At 47.7% G+C, this 20,692-nt stretch overlaps 1 protein-coding gene across 1 annotated transcript in view; it reads right to left on the reverse strand.

Annotated features, from left to right (window-relative positions):
- The window catches only part of SFMBT2 (Scm like with four mbt domains 2), a 66,066-nt gene extending 50,206 nt beyond the window's left edge, over window positions 1-15,860 (reverse strand). The window contains exons 1-3 of the mRNA XM_033162412.1: window positions 15,707-15,860; window positions 12,215-12,309; window positions 9,188-9,428 (exon numbers count right to left, since the gene is read on the reverse strand). Coding sequence (XP_033018303.1) covers window positions 9,188-9,428; window positions 12,215-12,309; window positions 15,707-15,812 — 442 coding nt within the window. The 5' untranslated portion in view covers window positions 15,813-15,860. The remainder of the gene's footprint in view (window positions 1-9,187; window positions 9,429-12,214; window positions 12,310-15,706) is intronic.
- Window positions 15,861-20,692: the final 4,832 nt, after the last annotated feature.

Raw genomic sequence — 20,692 nt, forward strand, 5'->3', positions numbered from 1 at the left:
AAGGAGAAGGGAACGACAGAGGATGAGATGGTTGGACAGTGTTCTCGAAGCAACTGGCATGAGTTTTGCCAAGCTGCGGGAGGCAGTGGAGGATAGGGGTGCCTGGCGTGCTCTGGTCCATGGGGTCACGAAGAGTCGGACACGACTGAACGACTGAACAACAACATGAAATGATCATTCACAACAGCTGCTCAGGGGCATGTGGGGTGTTAGGGGAGGGTAGTACCTCGGGGGGCATGTCTTGCTCCTTCTAGGGTCGTTTGTCCACCTTCGGTCCCCACCCTGCACTCAGCTCTCACCTATGGCTCCTAGAAGCTGTCAGCATGCAACTGTAGCTGCACCCCAGGAATGGCTTTGACTGGCTGGCTAAACCAGGTGAGGGGAGCTAATGGGTCACAAACCCTCAGTGAGTTAGGAACTTTGTCTGCATGCGAAGTCAGGCGTCACGCTTGCAGACCCCTTTGTGCCACAGAGTTGGTCTGCCAACAAGACGGGTGCCTGAAGCCAACTCCTTGGGGACTGTGCCGTCTCCCGTTCTGTGGACAGTTTAAAGGACCCCTGGATGGTTAAGTCCAGTCAAAGCCGACTATGAGGTTGCGGCGCTCATCTTGCATTCAGGCCGAGGGAGCCGGCGTTTGTCCACAGACAGCTTTCCGGGTCATGTGGCCGGCATGACTAAACCGCTTGTGGCACAACGGGACACCGTGACGGAAGCCAGAGCGCATGGAAATGCTGTTGACCTTCCCGCCGCAGCGGTACCTATTTATCTACTTGCGCTGGCATGTTTTCGAACTGCTAGGTTGGGCAGGAGCTGGGAACAGAGCACAGGGAGCTCAGCCCGTCACGGGGATTCAAACTGCCAGCCTTCTGATCGGCAAGCCCAAGAGGCTCAGTGGTTTAGAACCAAGCCAGCATAGACGTCGCTGAGACAGGAGTGCAAACATGCTGGGGATGTGGGCTTGGGAGAGTACACAGCCAAAGATTTATTGGTGCTTCCAGGCCCTAAATAGTTAGAGATCAAGTTAAGGTATTTAAGGGGGGGGGTGATACCCCCTCCCTAGATATCTGATGTGGGTGCATCAGTCTTCAACTCCCTGTTGCCATGTCCTCTATACTTCCTTCAAGCTTGAGATTGTAAGCTGTTTGAGGCAGAGACCTTTATTTCCTTTCCTCATGCTGCAGAGTGGCGTTTATTTACGTCTATTAAATACAGTAACCCCTCATATAATTGATATGTATGTTGCACCACACGGGGTGATAGCACAATAAATCCTCTTCATCTCCCTTTGTTTCCTCCAAAAATCAACATCACAGCTGTCATAAAGGTGGTGTTGGCGAGTGGATATTTTCATACAGCGCAGGGTCATGTCATTAAAACGGTTTCACTGCCTCCCTGAGCGGCGGTTATTCATTCCGAGCGTCCCATAAATCTGAGCCTCCTTATTTTTTACGACAGTCACCGTCCATCTGTAGCCTGCCGTGAGGATGCCGTTTCAAAAACATAAAGGAGGTTTTTCACGGGGAGGAAATCGGCACACACAGTGCTCCGAGCGAATGCCAATGGTGTTCATTAAGCAAGTTCAGACCTGCGCAGGAAGTTGTCAAATACAGAGTCAGACCAATGGCCCCTCTAGCTCAGTCAAGTCTACCACACTTGCGGTGGGGAAAGGGTTGTCTACGAAGGGTTGCTCCTTACCCACAGGAAGCGTCGCGTCAGTAGTCAATGGAGGGAACAGATCCTAAACCAAAATTGGCGGGCAAAGCTTGCAGCATGGTTAGGACTGCATAGCTCCCTCTCTTTCTGTCCCAACCCTTCACTTTCTTCTACTTTTGAGAATCAGGATCAAGCCAGAGACCCACCAAGTACAGCATCCACAAACCAGAACAGGTGAGAGCAACACCTGGCTTGAGAGCAGTACATGTGAAAAGGATCTAGGAGTCTTGGTAGACCACAAACTTGACATGAGTCAACTGTGTGATGCAGCAGCTAAAAAAGCCAATGCAATTCTGGGCTGCATGAATAGGAGTATAGCGTCTAGATCAAGGGAGGTAATAGTACCACTGTATTCCGCTCTGGTCAGACCTCACCTGGAATACTGTGTCCAGTTCTGAAAGGTTGTTTTCTGCTGCTCCAGAGAAGCGGACACGGGGCAATGGATTCAAACTACAAGAAAGAAGATTCCACCTAAACATTAGGAAGAACTTCCTGACAGTGAGAGCTGTTCGGCAGTGGAATTTGCTGCCAAGGAGTGTGGTGGAGTCTCCTTCTTTGGAGGTCTTTAAGCAGAGGCTTGACAGCCATCTGTCAGGAATGCTTTGATGGTGTTTCCTGCTTGGCAGGGGGTTGGACTGGATGGCCCTTGTGGTCTCTTCCAACTCTATGATTCTATGAACAGGCATCCTCCTCACAAACCAGAACAGGTGAGAGCAACAGGCTTCCTGCATCCAATCAGAAGCCAATCAGAAGCCGCGCTTTGGTTTCCAAATGTTTTGGAATTCCGTTCGACTTCCAAGGTAGGACTGTATTGTTTATATATAGCGGACAGATGAAAAAATCGGATGTCTCTTGCCTTCTTAATTTTATTTCTCTCTCTCTTTTAACCTCTTTTCTACTTCTTTTTCTTTATTTCTCTCTTTCTCTATTCCTCTCCCCCCTTATTTTTTTTAATTATTTAGATCAAAGCCTTAGTTTGTACAAAAAAAGGAAAAGACGTTTGATATTAAGTTTTGCATTTTTTTTCTATGAGCCCTAATAAAAAGTTACTTTTTTTGAAGAAATAATTTGTCTAACTCTTTCAAAACTTTCCAAGTTGATGGTTAGGCTAACACTGTGTTCTGCATGTACTGTACTTGTGTTCATCTGCCCTGGATCTTCCAGCATTCAGTTTCACTGGATGGTCCCCCTCGCTTTTTATCCTGAACATCTGGATTTCCTCCCCCCCCGTCCCCTCCCACCCCCTCCCCGCTTGAACTGGTCACTTGCAAGATGACTTCACTGCTTGTACCTCTCCATCCCCTTCAGCCTCCCCACCTTGTAAATGCAAGACAGGGGGTTCACCCTCCTTCTCTCACTCTTGGAGCTTCCTCCCCAGAGTCTCTCTGCCAACCCACAAACCCCTTTCTGCCTGCCTTACAACCTTCTTCCTCCTTATTCTCAGCATTGCCTTTGTAAAATTCAGCAGTGGGGGGAGGAGGGGCAAAGCTAGAATCCATTGAGTCTGCCAGTTGTCGGCGCCCCCTACTGTTGCTCTCCCAGCTTTCTAAAGGTAAAGGTAAAGGGACCCCTAACTATTAGATCCAGTCGCGGACGACTCTGGGGTTGCGGCGCTCATCTCGCTTTACTGGCTGAGGGAGCCGGTGTACAGCTTCCAGGTTATGTGGCCAGTATGACTAAGCCACTTCTGGCGAACCAGAACAGCGCATGGAAACACCGTTTACCTTCCCGCCAGAGCAGTACCTATTTATCTACTTGCACTCTGACGTGCTTTCAAACGGCAGGAGCAGGGACCAAGCAATGGGAGCTCACCCCGTTGTGGGGATTTGAACTGCCGACCTTCTGATCAGCAAGCCCTAGGCTCTGTGGTTTAACCCACAGCGCCACCCGCGTCCCAGCTTTCTACCCTACCTTAAAAGGGCACCAGCCACCACTAGGCTCCCACCCAGAGAGTGCAGATTCCCCATCTCAGCTCTGCAATGATGGGGCAGGGACTTTTCAGTGGTGACACTGCTTTTTGGAATATTCCCTCCAGGAAGCTAGCTCATCACAAACCCCAATATCTCTTGTGCACCAAGATCTTTTTATTCCCCCCTCATCGTTATTTTGATTTATATGCCACTCCTTCCCCACCCCCAAGGTAAAAAAAGCTGTTGTCTTTCATTCAACATGATCCAATCAATATCCTCAGCAGATTCAGCCCATTTCCCAAACTCCCAATTTTATTTTATTTTTAAACCAGCAACTGATCTCCAAAACCAGCAATTTAGCTTGTGGGAAAACAATTAGAGAAACAAAATTTGTCCAAACTTTCCAACCAAAAAATAAAAAAAATCCATATTATTATTATTATTTAATCTGAAAGAGGAGAAGCTTTAAATACAGTACAGCAGAAAGAATCCAATATCAAGCCTGACTGAAGAAGTTGATTAAATTAGTTCAATTTAAAAGCCTAAACAAACCCTGAAGGTGGCTCCTTTGTATACTGGTAAATCATTTACTACCCAAGAAGAACCGAACGGGCGCAAAATATTCATTCATTAAATCTTCCATAAATTTCCACTTGATATTTGGCTGCAGCCACAATATTACTTAGAAGCCATTACATGCCATTCATTTAGCTCCTGCTGTTTGGATGGCGTCCAGGCATCTCACACCACTTCTTGCTTTGCTCGCAAATGATTTGGAAGTTGTTGCAAAGGGGAGTCAAATTTCTTTCGATGAAGCAGGGCTGGGGGGGGCCAGAGCTCAGCGACGGAGCATCTGCCTTGCACGCAGAACGTCCCCAATTCAATCCCCGGCCTCTGCAGGCGGGACTGGGAAAAACTCCCCGTCTGAAACCTTGGGAGAGCCACTGCCAGTCAAAGTTGCCAATACCAAGGTAGACAGACCAATGGTCTTAACTGGTAGAAGGAAGCTTCCTATGTTCCTCTGGTTGTTTACCAAGGAGCTCGTAAGCTATGGCAAAGCCCCTTCTGCCCTTAGAAAAGGAGGGGGGGTTGCAGTTGGCACGAGCCCTCCACGTGCGCAGGGGATGCCTGCTTCCCCTGGCGCTATTGGGCGAGCTCTGGGTGCGGTGCCCAGCTGGCTGGCCAACCGGCGCAGCTGGCTAGGGCGTGCCCACGGCATTTAAGTGGGCTCGCAGCCAGAGCTCACCCTCTTTTCCTGGGCTCCCGTTCGTTCCTGCTTTCCCTTCCCACCCTCACTTTAGGCTAGGTTTTCCTTGACCTTGCTATGGGCCACGGTTGGTCGCCGTTGAGGGGCCTGGTAGGAATTTTCCCACCTGGAAAATTGGCTCCGCCTTGTGGTTTTCGCCTACCTCGTAGCAACTCGTCACAACTTTGGTTTGGCGGTTAGGCATTGGATAAGGTCAGGAAAGTTAGGAGGTCGGGGGGGGGGGAGGTCGGGCCATCACCTCCCCCCAGGTGCTGAAGGGTACTTCGATAAAGGAGTCTGGGGGGCGTGTCCGTGTCCGGAGCCGTGGGTGGTGAGGGCCTAAGGCACGCCCCATATCAGTGATCACAGGGTGAGTCCTTAGCTGATGTGCAGCAGCAGGGACTCACCCAACAGTGGTTATCCCTTCCTGGACTGCCAGCACGTCGTACTGGAGTCGGATATAGTCTAGTTAGATCCAATGCCTAAAGCCAATACCGCTCAACATCCGGAACCAATAAAGTTGTGGCCTTTTCTTGTCCATTTAACCTGAATTACGGTGTCTTGTGTCTTATTTATCACGGGAGGGGTCGGGATATCGACATGCAAACACATGCCCAGGCCCGGCTCTATCACTGGGCAAAGTGAGGCAGCTTTCATTCCAGTTGGATTCTGTATGCACCTTAGCTATCAAGACGAGCGGCCAGGGATGATGGAAACTGTAGTCCAAAAGGTGCTGGAGACCCAAGTTTTGGGAAACTTTGGTCTGCACGGTTAAACTCACATATAGGGTGAGAACCAGGAAGAGCAGACAACAAGACATGCCTCATTGAGAAATGGAGATTCCCCCCCCCCCCAGTGTACTGGAGTAATAAGGTACAGGATAATGAAAACCTTGTCCGTATAAACAAAGGTCCGTATAGTTCATGCTATGGTTTTCCCAGTAGTAGTGTATGGAAGTGAGAGCTAGACCATAAAGAAGACTGATCACCGAAGAATAGATGCTTTTGAATTGTGGTGCTGGAGGAGACTCTTGAGAGTCCCATGGACTGCAAGAAGATCAAACTTATCCATCCTTAAAGAAATCAGCCCTGAGTGCTCACTGGAAGGACAGATCCTGAAGTTTAGGCTCCAGTACTTTGGCCACCTCATGAGAATAGAAGACTCCCTGGAAAAGACCCTGATGTTGGGAAAGATGGAGGGCACAAGGAGAAGGGGACGACAGAGGACGAGATGGTTGGACAGTGTTCTCGAAGCGACTAGCATGAGTTTGGCCAAACTGCGGGAGGCAGTGGAGGATAGGGGTGTCTGGCATGCTCTGGTCCATGGGGTCACGAAGAGTCGGACACGACTGAACAACTGAACAACAACAACAACAACAATGAAAACCCATTTGTGTCACTTGGAACCTCCTGGTATTAATTCATTAGGTTTGATTTGGGTGTGGAGATTTGTTCCTACATGTTTAGTTCTTCTGCTTTTGTTCTGCATTATTTGGCAACTGTCATTATGCTTTGCTATAAAATACACGGAGGAAAAACATGCTTATTTTGCAGGTTAATAGCCTTCTTAAATTGTGACGCTCAGAACTGGACGCGGTATTCCAGGTGGGGTTTGAGCAAGACAGAATAGAGTGGTCCACAGTGGCTGCCAGAGATTCCCAAAGTGGGGTAGCAGTAGCAGGACGCATTCCCGGCCCTATCTGGAAATGCCAGGAATTGAACCTGGGACCTTACCGCCTCCCCTGCAGCACCTGGGTTTTGAACTCCAACTCCCATCAACCCCAGCCAAAACACCTGATGGGAGTCCAAAAGATCTAGGCTGCAGGAGGCTATGATAGACGGTAAGGTAAAGGGTAAAGGGACCCCTGGCCGTTAGGTCCAGTCGTGGATGACTTTGGGGTTGCGGTGCTCATCTCGCTTTACTGGCCAAGGGAGCCGGCGTACAGCTTCCGGGTCATGTGGCCAGCATGACTGAGCCACTTCTGGCGAACCAGAGCAGCGCACGGAAACGCCATTTACCTTCCCACCGGAGTGGTACCTATTTATCTACTTGCACTTTGACGTGCTTTCGAACTGCTAGGTTGGCAGGAGCAGGGACCGAGCAACAGGAGCGCACCCCGTCGCAGGGATTCGAACCGCTGACCTTCTGATCGGCAAGCCCTAGGCTCAGTGGTTTAGACCACAGCACGGTACTCCGAGCAGATGCGCCCTATTGTGTATTGAGCAGATGCGCCCTATTGTGTCATAAACTAGGCACAACTCAGCATCTACACAAAGCCTCCAGCTGCAAACCAGTCATTACAGCACTCAATAAAAACTCTTCCCTTTTGACCCAAGCGGATCATGATTCATGCGAATCCCTTCTCCCCTCCTTGGCAAAAATGAATTACAAACCACAGAGTTGGGGAGGGGGGAGGCAGCTAATGCACACGCACACCCATACTATCTCCATGTGAATTTCCTGGATTCACAGCTAGCTCAATTTTCAGATTCGTTTTCTTTTCTCGGTATGTCCGTATGTGCTCGCATGAGATAAGGTTCAGGAAAGGAGGGCAGAAGTCGACCTGAGAGCTCGCGCACGGGTGCCGTCGAAAGATTGCTACCTACAAAGCTATTTATCTTTATTTATTCATTCAATTTCCATCGTCTTTCTTCCCGAAGGAGAGCAGGGAGGCAAACACAACCACAATAAAACAGTTTTTAAACATTGCAATTTTGGGGGGGGGGGGGTAAACATTATATGGCTGGAGAAACAGATCACAGAATTCAACTAAGCTTAATTTTGAAGGACAGCCGTGTTTTGGTTGACATATAGTTTCTGAAAGTGCAGATTTGATAGAGCCGCCGACTGCACTGGCTACCGATTAATTTCCGGCCCAATTCAAAGTGCTGGTTTTGACCTATATAGCCTTAAATGGCTCAGGACCACAATACCTCAAGGACCGCCTCTTTCCATATAAACCTACCCAGACCCTGAGGCCCTTCTTCGTGTGCCACCTCTTCGAGAGGTCCGGAGGGTGGCAACACGAGAACGGGGCCTTCTCTGCAGTGGCTCCCCGTCTGTGGAATGCTCTCCCCGGTGAAGTTCGCCTGGCACCTTCATTATACACCTTTAGACGCTGGGCAAAAACGTTCCTTTTTAACCAGGCCTTTGGTTGACCTGATCAACACCCTATACCCTTTAAAACACGGCTCTTTTGGGGGGCCCCGATATTGGGTTGTTGTTTTTATTTTTATTTTATATATTGTGATCTTTTTTGTGAATCGCCCTGAGACTTCTGGGTATAGGGCGGGATACAAATTCAATGAATGAATGAATGAATGAATGAATGAAATTTCTCCTCCACCCCTACAATCCTGAGCTAGGGCCCTTCTATACTGAAGTTATTTTTGTGGTGGCAGATCATTTCAGCCAGATGTAGCTTGCCAATGATGATGATGATGATGATGATGATGATAGTAGTAGTAGTAGTAGTAATAATAATAATAATAATAATAATAATAATAATAATAATAAATTTATTAATTAGACCCTGCCTATCTGGTTGGCCTTCCCAGCCACTCTGGGAGACTTCCAACAAAATATTAAAATACAATAATCCATCAAACATTAAAAGCTTCCCTAAACAGGGCTGCCTTCAGATGTCTTCTAAAAGTCTGGTAGTTGTTGTTCTCTTTGACATCTGGTGGGAGGGCATTCCACAGGGCAGGTGCCACTACTGAGAAGGCCCTCTGCCTGGTTCCCTGTATCCTCACTTCTCACAGGGAGGCCCTCGGAGCTGGACCTCAGTGTCTGGGTTGAACGATGGGGTGGAGACGCTCCTTCAGATATACTGGACTGAGGCCGTTTAGGGCTTTAAAGGTCAGCACCAACACTTTGAATTGTGCTCGGAAACGTATTGGGACCCAATGTAGTTTCAAGACCGGTGTTATGTGGTCTCGGCGGCCGCTCCCAGTCACCAGTCTAGCTGCCACATTCTGGATTAGTTGTAGTTTCAGGGTCACCTTCAAAGGTAGCCCCACGTAGAGCGCATTGCAGTAGTCCAAGCGGGAGATAACAAGAGCATGCACCACTTTGGCAAGACAGCCTGCAGGCAGGTAGGGTCTCAGCCTACGTACCAGATGGAGCTGATAAACATCTGCCCTGGACACATAATTAACCTGCGCCTCCATGGACAGCTGCGAGTCCAAAATGACTCCCAGCCTGCGCATGATCAAAATGATCAAAATTTGCGGGTAGATCAGAGACACAACGCATCCCTAGAATACTAAGCAGAAGATCTTGGCCAACTTGGCCATATCAAGATGCTAGACTTACCATTGGGAGGCATCAGAACTTTGTTGTTCTGGGTGCACCAACCCACAGGGTGCAGATCGGCTGTCATCACGTCGCACCAGAAATCAGCTCTGCGGTCGTCTCCGTAGCCGCAGTAACGCAGCAGCAAGAGCTGCCCGCATGTGGTGATGATGGTTGCCACCCAGTAGGTCTCTGGATTGTGTTTGTTGGCCACCTCTAGCTTCATGCCGGGTTGGAAACTGCTCTGGAGGCTAACTTCCACCTTCCCCAAAAGGAGAAAGAAACAGGTTGCTTTGGCATAAGGAACGGGAAGGAGGCAAGATCTGATTTTCTCTAGAAGAGCCTTCCCAAATGTGCAGGTCTAAATGCTTCTGGATCTAGTGCTGTCTGACAGCAAAGGGCATTGGCTGAACTAAGTTTCCAACAGACTCAATTTCCCCATATGGAATGCAAATGCATTTATGGATGCAATCAGGTCAAAGACATCATGCACTACCTTCCCAGACCCTGAGATCATCTTCTGAGGCCCTCCTTTGTGTGCCTCCTCCACGAGAGGTCCACATGGTGACAACATGAGAACGGGGCCTTCTCTGCAGTGGCTCCCCCGTCTGTGGAATGCTCTCCCCAGGGAAGTTTGCCTGGCGCCTTCACTATACACCTTTAGGCGCCAGGCAGAAACGTTCCTTTTTAACCAGGCCTTTGTTTGATCTTATTGACATCCTATACAGTGGCGGAGCTTCATGCTCCGGCACCGGGGGCGGGAAGCAGGCAGGAGCAGGGCTGGTGCACATTCTGGGACAGGGCGTGACACCCGCAGGGGCGTGGCGTGTGCTCTGGGGGTGGGGCGGGCCGAGATGGAACCCTATCGGGATCCCGCTGCCCGGGGCGCCCCGCCCCCTATGCCCCGCCCTTCCTACGCCAGTGATCCTATACCCTTTTAAAATGTGGCTCTTTGGGGGGGGGTTGTTATTGGGTTATTGTCCTTATTTTGATTTTATATATTGTGATCTTTTATGTGAGACCTCAGGGTATAGGGCAGCATATAAATTCAATACAGTAAATAATAATAATAATAAAAATACCTGCCGATTTGCCCCCTATATACAATGCCCAGAGAATTTTTAAAAAATCATCTATTCTTAACCGTTTCTCAGGACAATCCCGCTAGCAATTGACAGTCGAACTGTTCGCTGATAAAGATCTACACCTGGTAGCCAAATTTACCCTGGCAGCTAAGAAGCTCTGTTCTGGACATGTTAATTTTACCTATTTTTACGCTGTAAAATTACTTTAATTTTACCATTTTTATGCTGTAAACTTTTGTAGGGTAGCTCATGAAATTTCAGAGGAAAGCCTTGCCTTGCCCTCTGCTGTACGTTGTAAAGGCCTTTGGCTATGCACAATAAATAAATAAATTGATTGATTGATTGATTGACTTTTGCCTTGGTGTGTGCTTCTGTTTACGTATTATTGTAGCCATTCAATAATCACAACTCAAAATACTCAAGATAACCATCAATGTATTGTCTACCAAGACAAAATCAGAGTTAAGGAACAGGTGCATAGAATCCAGAAATGATGGTTCTTGGAACACCGCTGCAAATATGCCTAAATTCTGAAAAAATGCTAAAATATCACATCTCTACAGATATTTAGAGGACATCTAGATGTTTTATCATCATTATCATCATAAACCTTACTGCACTAGCCGAAGGCCGTGGCATCATCCGAAAACAATCGCCACATATACAATAAATTCTTTGTTACATAGGATAAGAGGTAATTCTCACATAAAATATACAAATTAAGTCTCCTTTGCAGTTAATCGCTAGTTTATCTAATTCTTTCACCCTGATCTTCCCAGCTGCCAGCAACTTTGTTAGCTACAGCATCACTCAGCAGTCATTTCACCCTCTCTGCCCTGGTTAAATTAATTACCTTCGTGAACAGAGGTTTTATAAATCGGTCCCTTGGGTCTGTGTATATTGGGCATTGCAATAAGTAATGGCATATGTCCTCTACACATGGTTGCCCACACAGAAAGAGTCTTTCTTCCTAGTGTGTTTTGGACTGCGGCCATGCCGCGTGGGGGCATAAGTAAGCCTTGGTCCAAGCCATCTGGAGGGCACCAGGTTGGGGAACACTGCCCCAGTAGAACAAGGATGGCAGGAAGGGAGTGTTCCAACGGGACACAGGAGATCTCAGCTAGGGTTCTGCCATGTCTACAGCAGGTCTTGAACCAGTGAACTGAAGGGTGCCAGGTGACAACTTGAGCCACATGCCCTATCACCCAACTCTGGCCAGCAGGGAGAACATCCACACTGCCAAGAAAGCCTCTCAACATTCTCCAAGAGGCCACAACCCATCAGGTGGCATTACTGGACCTATCTAAAGACTTTCGGGTCAAGCTTGCTCACGGACCAGCTTGGAGACCCATGTGTAAGAATCCTGGTGGATCAGGCCCAAGGCCCACCTGTTCCAGCATCCTATTCTCACAACCAAAAAGGGTAAAGGTAAAGGACCCCTGGAGGGTTATGTCCAATCAAAGGCAACTATGAGGTTGCGGCGCTCATCTCGCTTTCAGGCCGAGGGAGCCAACATTTGTCCACAGACAGCTTCCCGGGTCATGTGGCTGGCATGACTAAACCACTTCTGGCGCAACGGGACACTGTGGTGGAAGCCAGAGCGCATGGAAATGCTGTTGACTTTCCCGCCGCAGTGGTACCTATTTATCTACTTGCGCTGGCATGCTTTCAAACTGCTAGGTTGGCAGGCGCTGGGACAGAGCAACGGGAGCTCACTCCGTCGCGGAGATTCGAACCGCCGACCCTCCGATCACCAAGCCCAAGAAGCTCAGTGGTTTAGACCACAGCGGCACCTGCGTCCCTTCTCACAGTGGTTAACCATAGGCCTGTGGGAAGCCCACAAGCAAGACCCGAGAGCAACAGAACTCCAGGCAACTGGTATTCAGAAAAATACTGCCTCTGGAAGCGGTGCTAGAACATAGCCCTGTCCTCTGTGATTTTGTCTAACACATTGAATACCCACGTGCTTAAACGAAGTGTGAGGGGCAGCACAAGATCCCGTCTCTTCCAAGTATTCATCCCAGTTGAAATCAACGTCTTCGGAATTTGAACTTTCATCTGCTTAATAAAAAACACAAACATACACGTTATGTGTTCAAGCCAGCAATGAGGTCTCATGTTGCACAGGTTATTTGAGAAAATGAAGAATGAGTCAATAGGCTCATTAGAAGCATATTTGAATAGCTTTGCTTAGTTGTCCTTTCAATCACTTTCCTTGCTTCTCTAATACGTTTAGTGGCATAAACTTCAGCTGTTTATCAGCTCCGGAACCTAGTCAACTCTGTCTGCTCCACGAAAAGGTGGGCTTCTGTTAGGGTAGCCTTTTCTACATCATCAAAATAAATAAATAAATAAATAAATAAATAAATAAATAAATAAATAAATAAATAAATAAATAATTTATTTACACCCCGCCCATCTGGCTGGGCTTCCCCAGCCACTCTGGGTGGCTTCCAACAGAATGTTAAAATACAATAATCTATTAAACATTAAAAGCTTCCCTAAACAGGGCTGCCTTCAGATGTCTTCTAGAGCTCGACATGGAGGCAAGGGGCGGGCCAGCGAGGTGGGGTGCCACCCCCTCCTCGCTGGCCCGCCCCTTGCCTCATTGCCGAGCTCCGCTGCTGGCTGGCTTGCGGAGCCGGGGCATGGAGAGGGGCGGGCCAGCGAGGAGGAACACCCCTCCTCGCTGGCCCGTCCCTCCCCCTGCCCCGACTTGCGCTCCGCCAAGGGAGCCCGGGCGGCGGATTCGGGAGTCTTTGCAGCCCGCAAAGACTCCCGAATCCGCCGCCCGGCACCCCCGGAGGCGGGGCGTCGCGTGCGTCATGACGGCATGACGCACGCACCGCGATGCTCCGCCCCCCAGGGGTGCTTCTTGGCTTCCCGCCCCCGGCAGCCAAGGGGCTAAGAACGCCCCTGCTCACCGGGTGGTTGGGGAAGGCAGTGACCATGTGGGCCTGAGCATTGATGAGCAACTTCACCTACCGCACTTTCCTTAACATTTTGTTTTTTTTTTTTTTTATAAGAATTTATTGGCATTTTTCTATAACAACATATACCCACACCCACACCTACAATTAAACAAATGCAAAACACATAGAACAAATACAAACAGTGTCAAGTTTTCTTATTGCATCTTTCTAGGAAAAAAAAAAATTTCTATTTCCGTATCTTGACTATTGACTTCCCCTGTCTTTTCACCTTCGAGTTTATATCCTAAGTCTATTTTATAACCATTTCTCCTAACAAAAAAAGAAGTTAAATTCAATTGTATAATTACAATCAATTATATCTTCAACATTTTACTAAAAATACATCACTACATCTTGATCTCAATCCTCTTATTCCATAAACATAATCCACTTAGATTTGCTTTACTTATACTCCACCTCACTGATCTTCACAGCTTATTCGATCAAATCTATCTCTTCTATCCTTAAGATTGCTGCTAATAACATGATAACTTGAAATATCTCCTTTCATGTTCAAATAAAAAATATAACAGAAAATTGTTGACAGTATTCACCCTCCGATTTCAGTTTACCATATCAGGCTACCTTAAGTATTACTTAATGCTTCACCCCACACCCCCTCTGTCCATTATTCTTCTCCTGGTGGTTTCAACACTAAACTTCCATGTAGCTTCCCTCTCCAAACGTCCACAGATCCAGGCACAGTCCAAACCTCTCCTTGCCACGAGTTCAGAGGTATCCATCTCATCATCTCTCAGCTTCTTCGGTTCTTTGTAACATTCCTTTTCTTCTTGTAAATACCTTAATTCTCTGTCCCTGGCCCCCGAGCTCACACCTCGGGGACTGGATATAAAAAATCTTGACGTCGCCTTGGGGCTGCCACCCCCAGAAAGCGAATTTCTTCTCCGAAGTAGCTCACTCATCAGCCCTCTCAGCTCCTTGGCAAGGGATTCTTCCAAAGTGTCAAAAGTTTTAAAAGCCTCCTCTGTGGGCAATTGGTTCCATTTCAGACCCCCACACAAGACTTTGACTTTTCTACAAAGCAATTCCACCTTCAAGGCAGTGAGTCTCTGTTCATCCGTTAATCCAGAGTTCAATACCAGTTCAAGGACGAAACCCAGCATACTGGCAGAGGAGGAGGAAGTGGGTGTCATATTTCTACTCCCCTCTTTGTTCGTCGCCATTTTCCTGAGCTGGAGCGCAAATACCGCAACTTTAAATGGAGATATTTTCCTCTAATTAGCTTCCCGAAAGAAAAGTTTGCCAGTCTCATGTGTCAATTTTAAATACATTATAGCCAGTTCTGTAGCAGCAATCACTCAGATTGGTTAGATTCTTGAGCTCGAAGGGAGGGAGGCAGGCTGCCCTTCTCCTTCCCCCCGGATCGTCCCAAAAGCACGATTTCACTCAAATTCTTTACTCACGACCACCGGGTTCCTTTAGCTCCATTCTTCACAGGTAGAACTTAGACGCTCACCGCGGGCTCTGTCGCCGCATTTGCATCCCGGTTGGGGCATGTCCCCGAAGCCCGGCTCCGGTTGTCCCTTCACCCCCACTCCCCCTTTACAGGGGGGCAGGGGAAGGGTTCGGAGCCTCCGCGGGCGCAGCCGGGGAGCCCAGGGTGCGGGACGCTCTTCCCGCACCCCAACCGGAGCCGCGCGCTGCGGTAGCGCGGCTCCTAACCCCCGGGATGGACAAGGCGCTTCGGACCCGAAGCAGCCTTCGACCACCCGGCGATGGCGTCGCCGCCGGAAGTCTTTCCTTAACATTTTGTGAGAACTTTAAAAATAATAATAATAATAATAATTGCAAACTGATGCAGGGAAGCAAATTTAAAATTAGGAAATGGAGAGCAACCAAAATGGACAGATTTTGCCATTCCTGTGTATTAGCTGTATTTATTTATATCCCAGTGGCGTGTTGCTGTTCTCCCCTAGTTTGTCACCAAACACAACATCCCTGTGAGGTAGGCTAGGCCAAGAGTTAGAGATTGGCTCGAGGTTGCCCAGTGACGTTCACAGCTGAGTAGGGACTTGAATCTAGCCACACACGGCTCCTTCCAATACTTGTCTTAACTGCTACAGTACACCGGCTTGTAAAGCTGTCCTAAAAAGGTAAAGGGACCCCTGACCATTAGGTCCAGTCGTGGACGACTCTGGGATTGCGGCGCTCATCTTGCTTTACTGGCCGAGGGAGCCGGCATACAGCTTCCGGGTCATGTGGCCAGCATGACTAAGCCGCTTCTGGCAGTGCACATAAACACCATTTACCTTCCCACCGGAGCAGTACCTATTTATCTACTTGCACTTTGACGTGCTTTCGAACTGCTAGGTGGGCAGGAGCTGGGGCCGAGCAACGGGAGCTCACCCCGTCGCAGGGATTCGAACCGCCGACCTTCTGATTGACAAGCCCTAGGCTCTGTGGTTTAACCCTCAGCGCCACCCGCGTCCCACACACAAAACACACACACACAAAAAGTCCACCTGAATCAAACTGTTCAGCATCTCCGTTGGCTAGGTCTGTATTTTCGTCCAAGGAGAGGCGCCGAGTCTCTGTCATGCTGAAGATCACAGACCCTCTTGTCTCCATTGCTCAGAGAAAGGATTCTCCGAGCCCTAATTCATCATCACGGAATTCCTGTAGCGAGGAAGAAGACCTTTCAGTAATCAATCTACATTTCCCTCCCCCTGCTCTCTTTCACATCACCTGGCCCACCATAATTAATGGTCTAACTTAGTCTTCATGCCCATGTTCAATGGATCTACTCAGAGTACCACTAACATTGGCCTTAGTGATGAGATACCCCGAAGGCTTCTGGGTAATTTGTGTCAGAAGATGGTGAGGATTGGGGAGGGGACAGACCTTTCCCACTTAGAAACACGTTCTGACTTCGCAGATTCTCGGAATCATAGAATTGCAGAGTTGGAAGGGATCCAGTCCAATCCCATCCAATCAAGTGTCTAGTCCTAGTCACGTGACCCAGCCCCCACAAATTTTGGCTGGCCTTGGCTCTGTGGTTTAGACCACAGCGCCACCCGCGTCCCAGGTTTACAATATAAAACCACAAAAATGCATAACATAGTAATAAAACAAAAACATTAACACACACACACACACACGTACCCCACATATCTTAAAAGGCCATGGATTATTTCATTAGCCAACGCCCCGAGATAAGAGAATTTTTTTTTTGAGAGCAACGCAGGATCCATAAGGAAAATCATGTTCCGCTATGTGTTTCAGTCCAGGAGATACAAATTAATTTGGATAAAAAGGCTGGCCAGACAAAGCACAGTTGGTGGAGCACAAGATTCTTTCTCTCGGGGTCGTGGGTTCGAGCCCCGCATTGGGCAGAAAGATTTGTGCATTGCAGGGGGTTGGACTAGATGACCCTCATGGTCCCTTCCAAATTTATGGTTCTATGATTCCAATGCATTTGTTGTTCTAATACACCCCAAAGAAGACCTGTTTTTCCATGAATTCGTTGAGCTGAATTATTTGCACCTTCCCAGAGCAGGTTTAATGATTGGAGTTTTTAAAGCAATGTATATGCAGCCAAGGATGTATTGGCTAGGTGTCTTTTTTGGTCCCATTCAAAGCTTAGGATTCTATAAACCCCAATAAGCCATAGCTGATTTCTGTTAACCGCTACCTATTTTGGCTCCAGTTAAAAGCCACTCCTTCTACCTGAGAAATGAAGTTTGGACAGCAGCACATGTTATGAAGGCAGTCACTCAGGTTTAAGGAGTCTTTAATCAACCATATGAATTTTGTTTGATTCATTGGGGGATTCAATTTGCATACATTAACATGCAGGTGAAAACAATAGTTTCAAAGCACAGAGTGTGGTTGCTTTCTAAGCAAAGTGATGCCTTAGAATAGGCTGTTCCTCCCTACGTGTAAAAAAGGGGGGGCAGAGATGCCTCTTTTAAAATGGGGACTTCCTAAAAATGTATAATCAGCTGAAAGGATGCCCATAATTAACCAAGTTTATGATTCACGAAACCAATTAAAAGATTAAACATTGCAGCATATTACAAAATATTGTGCCAGTTCGGGGGGGGGCGAGGATGGCGGGCCGCCCCGAGTTCCATAATGGAGGGGGTGACAAATTATCAAGGAAATTTTTTTGGGGGGGAAACATTTTTTTTAAATGCCTGCTCCAAAGGTCTTATCTTACTATACTAGGGATTATATAGCTATATATGAAATTTCATGCATATCGGTTAATATCTTGACCCTCCTCCACCAAAATAGCTGTTCACTTGGCTGTTTTCCTATGTCATGAAGGCTGAAATTTCAGTTCAGAGAACACTTACTGTTCCCAACCCTAACCCTGTGGAAAGCCATCTAATTAGACTTTAATTTGATTTTGAGATGTTTTTAGGAGGTAATTTAATTATTGTTTGATTTTATACCAATGTTACGTATCTGATGTTAGCCATCCTGAGCCCGACTTCGGCCGGGGAGGGTGGGATATAAATAAAAGGTTTATTATTATTATTACGTGTTATTATTCCTTTTTAAGAAAATAGGAAATAACGTAAAACCAATTTGCGGGGGGGGGGGGAATCAATGGGGGGGTTGACAAGAAATTTTCCACACTGGGTACCACCTGCCCTTCCCATGCCTGGGGGAGGTGACAATTTTTTTTGCCCCCGGGTACCAATTTACCTTGCTACGCCCCTGGGTGGGAATGAGTTCCTTTCCCTCTCTACCCCCCTCCCCTTCCACTTTCTTAAGAACCAACTGAAAGAACTTGAAAGAATCCTTTTCCACCCCTAACATTCCCGCGCTGTGTTTTTCTAGTTTTAAATTTAATATCTGCAAGCATTTGAAGTGGTGACACGCTATAAATCTTTACTGAAAACTCATGTGCTTTTAACAAAAAAATAAAAGAAGGCGTGGGGTGGAAATTTTAGACTCTGGATTTACGGGTGGGCTTATGGCGGAACCCCCCCCCAAAAAAAAACACTTTAGACATTAAGAAGAGTTACTTCAACATGTGGTTAAGCCAGCCCTGTGTTGGAGGGGGGGCTTCTGCTCCAACCCCCTGCAATGCAGGAACCCTTTTTTCCCCAAGGTAGGACTCAAACCCACAACTCTGAGATTGAGAGGGACAGAGCTATCCATCCTTAACCAGCAGAAATAGCGTATTTTCCGGCGTATAAGACGGCTGGGCGTATAAGACTGCCCCCAACTTTTCCAGTTAAAATATAGAGTTTGAGATATACTCGACCGCAGATTCTCCACCCGGCATATAAGACGACCCCCGACTTTTGAGAAGATTTTCCTGGATTAAAAAGTAGTCTTATACGCCAGAATATACAGTAGGTTCCTGGAGATCCCTGCAGAGGTTATGTTCAGCCCAAAATATATTCTACACCCATGTGAGCTGTCCTCGCTGGAATCAGCAGCAACACCCGGGTAGGAAGCCCCTTTGCACAACAGATACAATTCCCATACGCCTTCCAGGAAAGCTTTTTTTTCCTGCAATGACTTGCAGCTATTTAATTAGCCACACGTCCAGACCAAGTTTGCTTTGAAAGCCTTTGAAAATTGGATTGCTGCTGCAAGCCCTTTCTTGGCACTCCAACAGAAGCGGTATTATCTCCTCTGTCCGCCTTTGGCTATGCCGAGATTCGAACACAGAGCCTCGGGGTGAGATGCTCGAGGCTTTGTGGTCTTGGAAAGAGGAGAGCGTGGACTTGCTCACACAGGTGGTCCCAGCCTGACTCCTCCACCCGTCTTTCACAGATTCTCTTTTGTCAATATTATCCTTTCTGGGATGAATTTCCCCTCCAGGCTCCCTTTCCAGCCACCATCCTCACTCGAGGATGCTGTGAGGAATCAACTACATAAATTTTAAAGGCTTGTGAGCCCAAATGACCCACCCAGAGGAGAGGCTGCCCAGTGTGTCTCTGCAATGAGTTACAGTTCTGAACTTGCTTCCTTCCAAAAACCAACTGCTTTGGGAGGTGGGCTGATTCTGCTACCTTTACTGTATTAGGTGTGACTCTGTCACTCTGGGTGCTGAGATACAGCCAGATTTACTTCCCTCCCGGAGGAGTCTGCCCAACGCATCTCTGCATGAGTTGCTGTTCCAACCTTTCCTCCTAACAACAGAGGACTCTTGTACGTCTGCACTTGAGGCGATTGAATCACTCATCCCTGAGATTCATGTAAAATCCCTAGTGATGAGGGTTCATAGGATTGTAGAGTTGGAAGGGACTTCCAAGGGTCATCTAGTCCAACCCCCTGCAATGCAGGAATCTCAACATGCAGTCCCAGGATTTATGCTGGGAGGGGGGCAGGACACCCACCTGTCCTGTTCCAGAACCGAGCTACTTGTGTCGCTAGAATATGCATCCAAGTGACAACAGGAAGCATTGCAATTTCAAATATTCTGATTGTTTCTATTTTTAGATAAGTAGCCTATTTTTAATTACTTACTTGATCTGCTCCCCCCTACACCCATGCGCAGTTCCCCATCCAATTTGAAACCATACCAGACCCTGCTTAGCTTTGCAAAGGTGCTAGCAGTTTATTGCTGCACCACTATAGGAGGGGGTGGGTGGAGGGTTGAGAATCTCAACATTTTCACAATATAGAAGGCGAACCTTTTTTTGCAAACAAGAGTGGTGCCTTAAGGCCAGTTTTAAATTTTAAGGGGCTGTGACAGGGAAGCAGCTATCCAAGTCCTGGGAAACAATTGGCTATGGAGGATTTTTAAAAGGGGGGGGGACCTGCACATCTGGAGCAGATGTGGTGTGCCTCCAACAACAGATGGCTGCAAAGGGTGACCTCTGCCGGAGATTGCAATCCAATCCCGCAGGCGGCAGATCCATTTACACAGAAAAGATTCCCCTGGCTTGTCGCTGGTGGGAATTTGCAGGAGAAGAAACACACAGAGAAAGTTCTTCCAAAACAAAAAACAAACAAAACAAAAAAGTTCAAGCAACACGACTGAAAATCGACTCCCCCTTAGTCCCACTGTTTGTTGGCTGGTGATCAATCTGCTTTAATTTTATTTTTGCGAAGTGACTCAAAATTTGACTTTGGAAACAAAGTTCACAACCCTCGTTCTCTAGCAAAGGCAACAGCCAACAGCGAGAAACTCCGCCCTGCTTTTAAAGCAGACTGCCGCCCACCAGCGCCTTTAGAATTATAATTTTAGAAATCCACTTTCTTTTCTACCACGCAGAGAGGGCGAGGCTCTCTTGCGAGGCGCTCCTTGCGCCGATCCAGAGAGGGAGGCGCTCGCGCAGCACCGCGCAACTTCAGCCGCGCGGCGGTTTTCCTTTTTTCATCCTCGCCCGTCTCTCCTCCCGGCGCAGACATGCTTCCTCGGAAACAAGTCTCAGTTCAATGGGGTCTACCCGCGAGTAAGAGAGTGCATAGGATCGGATTGCGGGGTTCTTGGTTTTTTTTTAAAGTAGTTGCATTCTTTTAACGCCCTCAACAAACAT

Source organism: Lacerta agilis, chromosome 10, assembly GCF_009819535.1.
Source record: "Lacerta agilis isolate rLacAgi1 chromosome 10, rLacAgi1.pri, whole genome shotgun sequence".
NCBI classification, from domain to species: Eukaryota; Metazoa; Chordata; class Lepidosauria; order Squamata; family Lacertidae; genus Lacerta; species Lacerta agilis.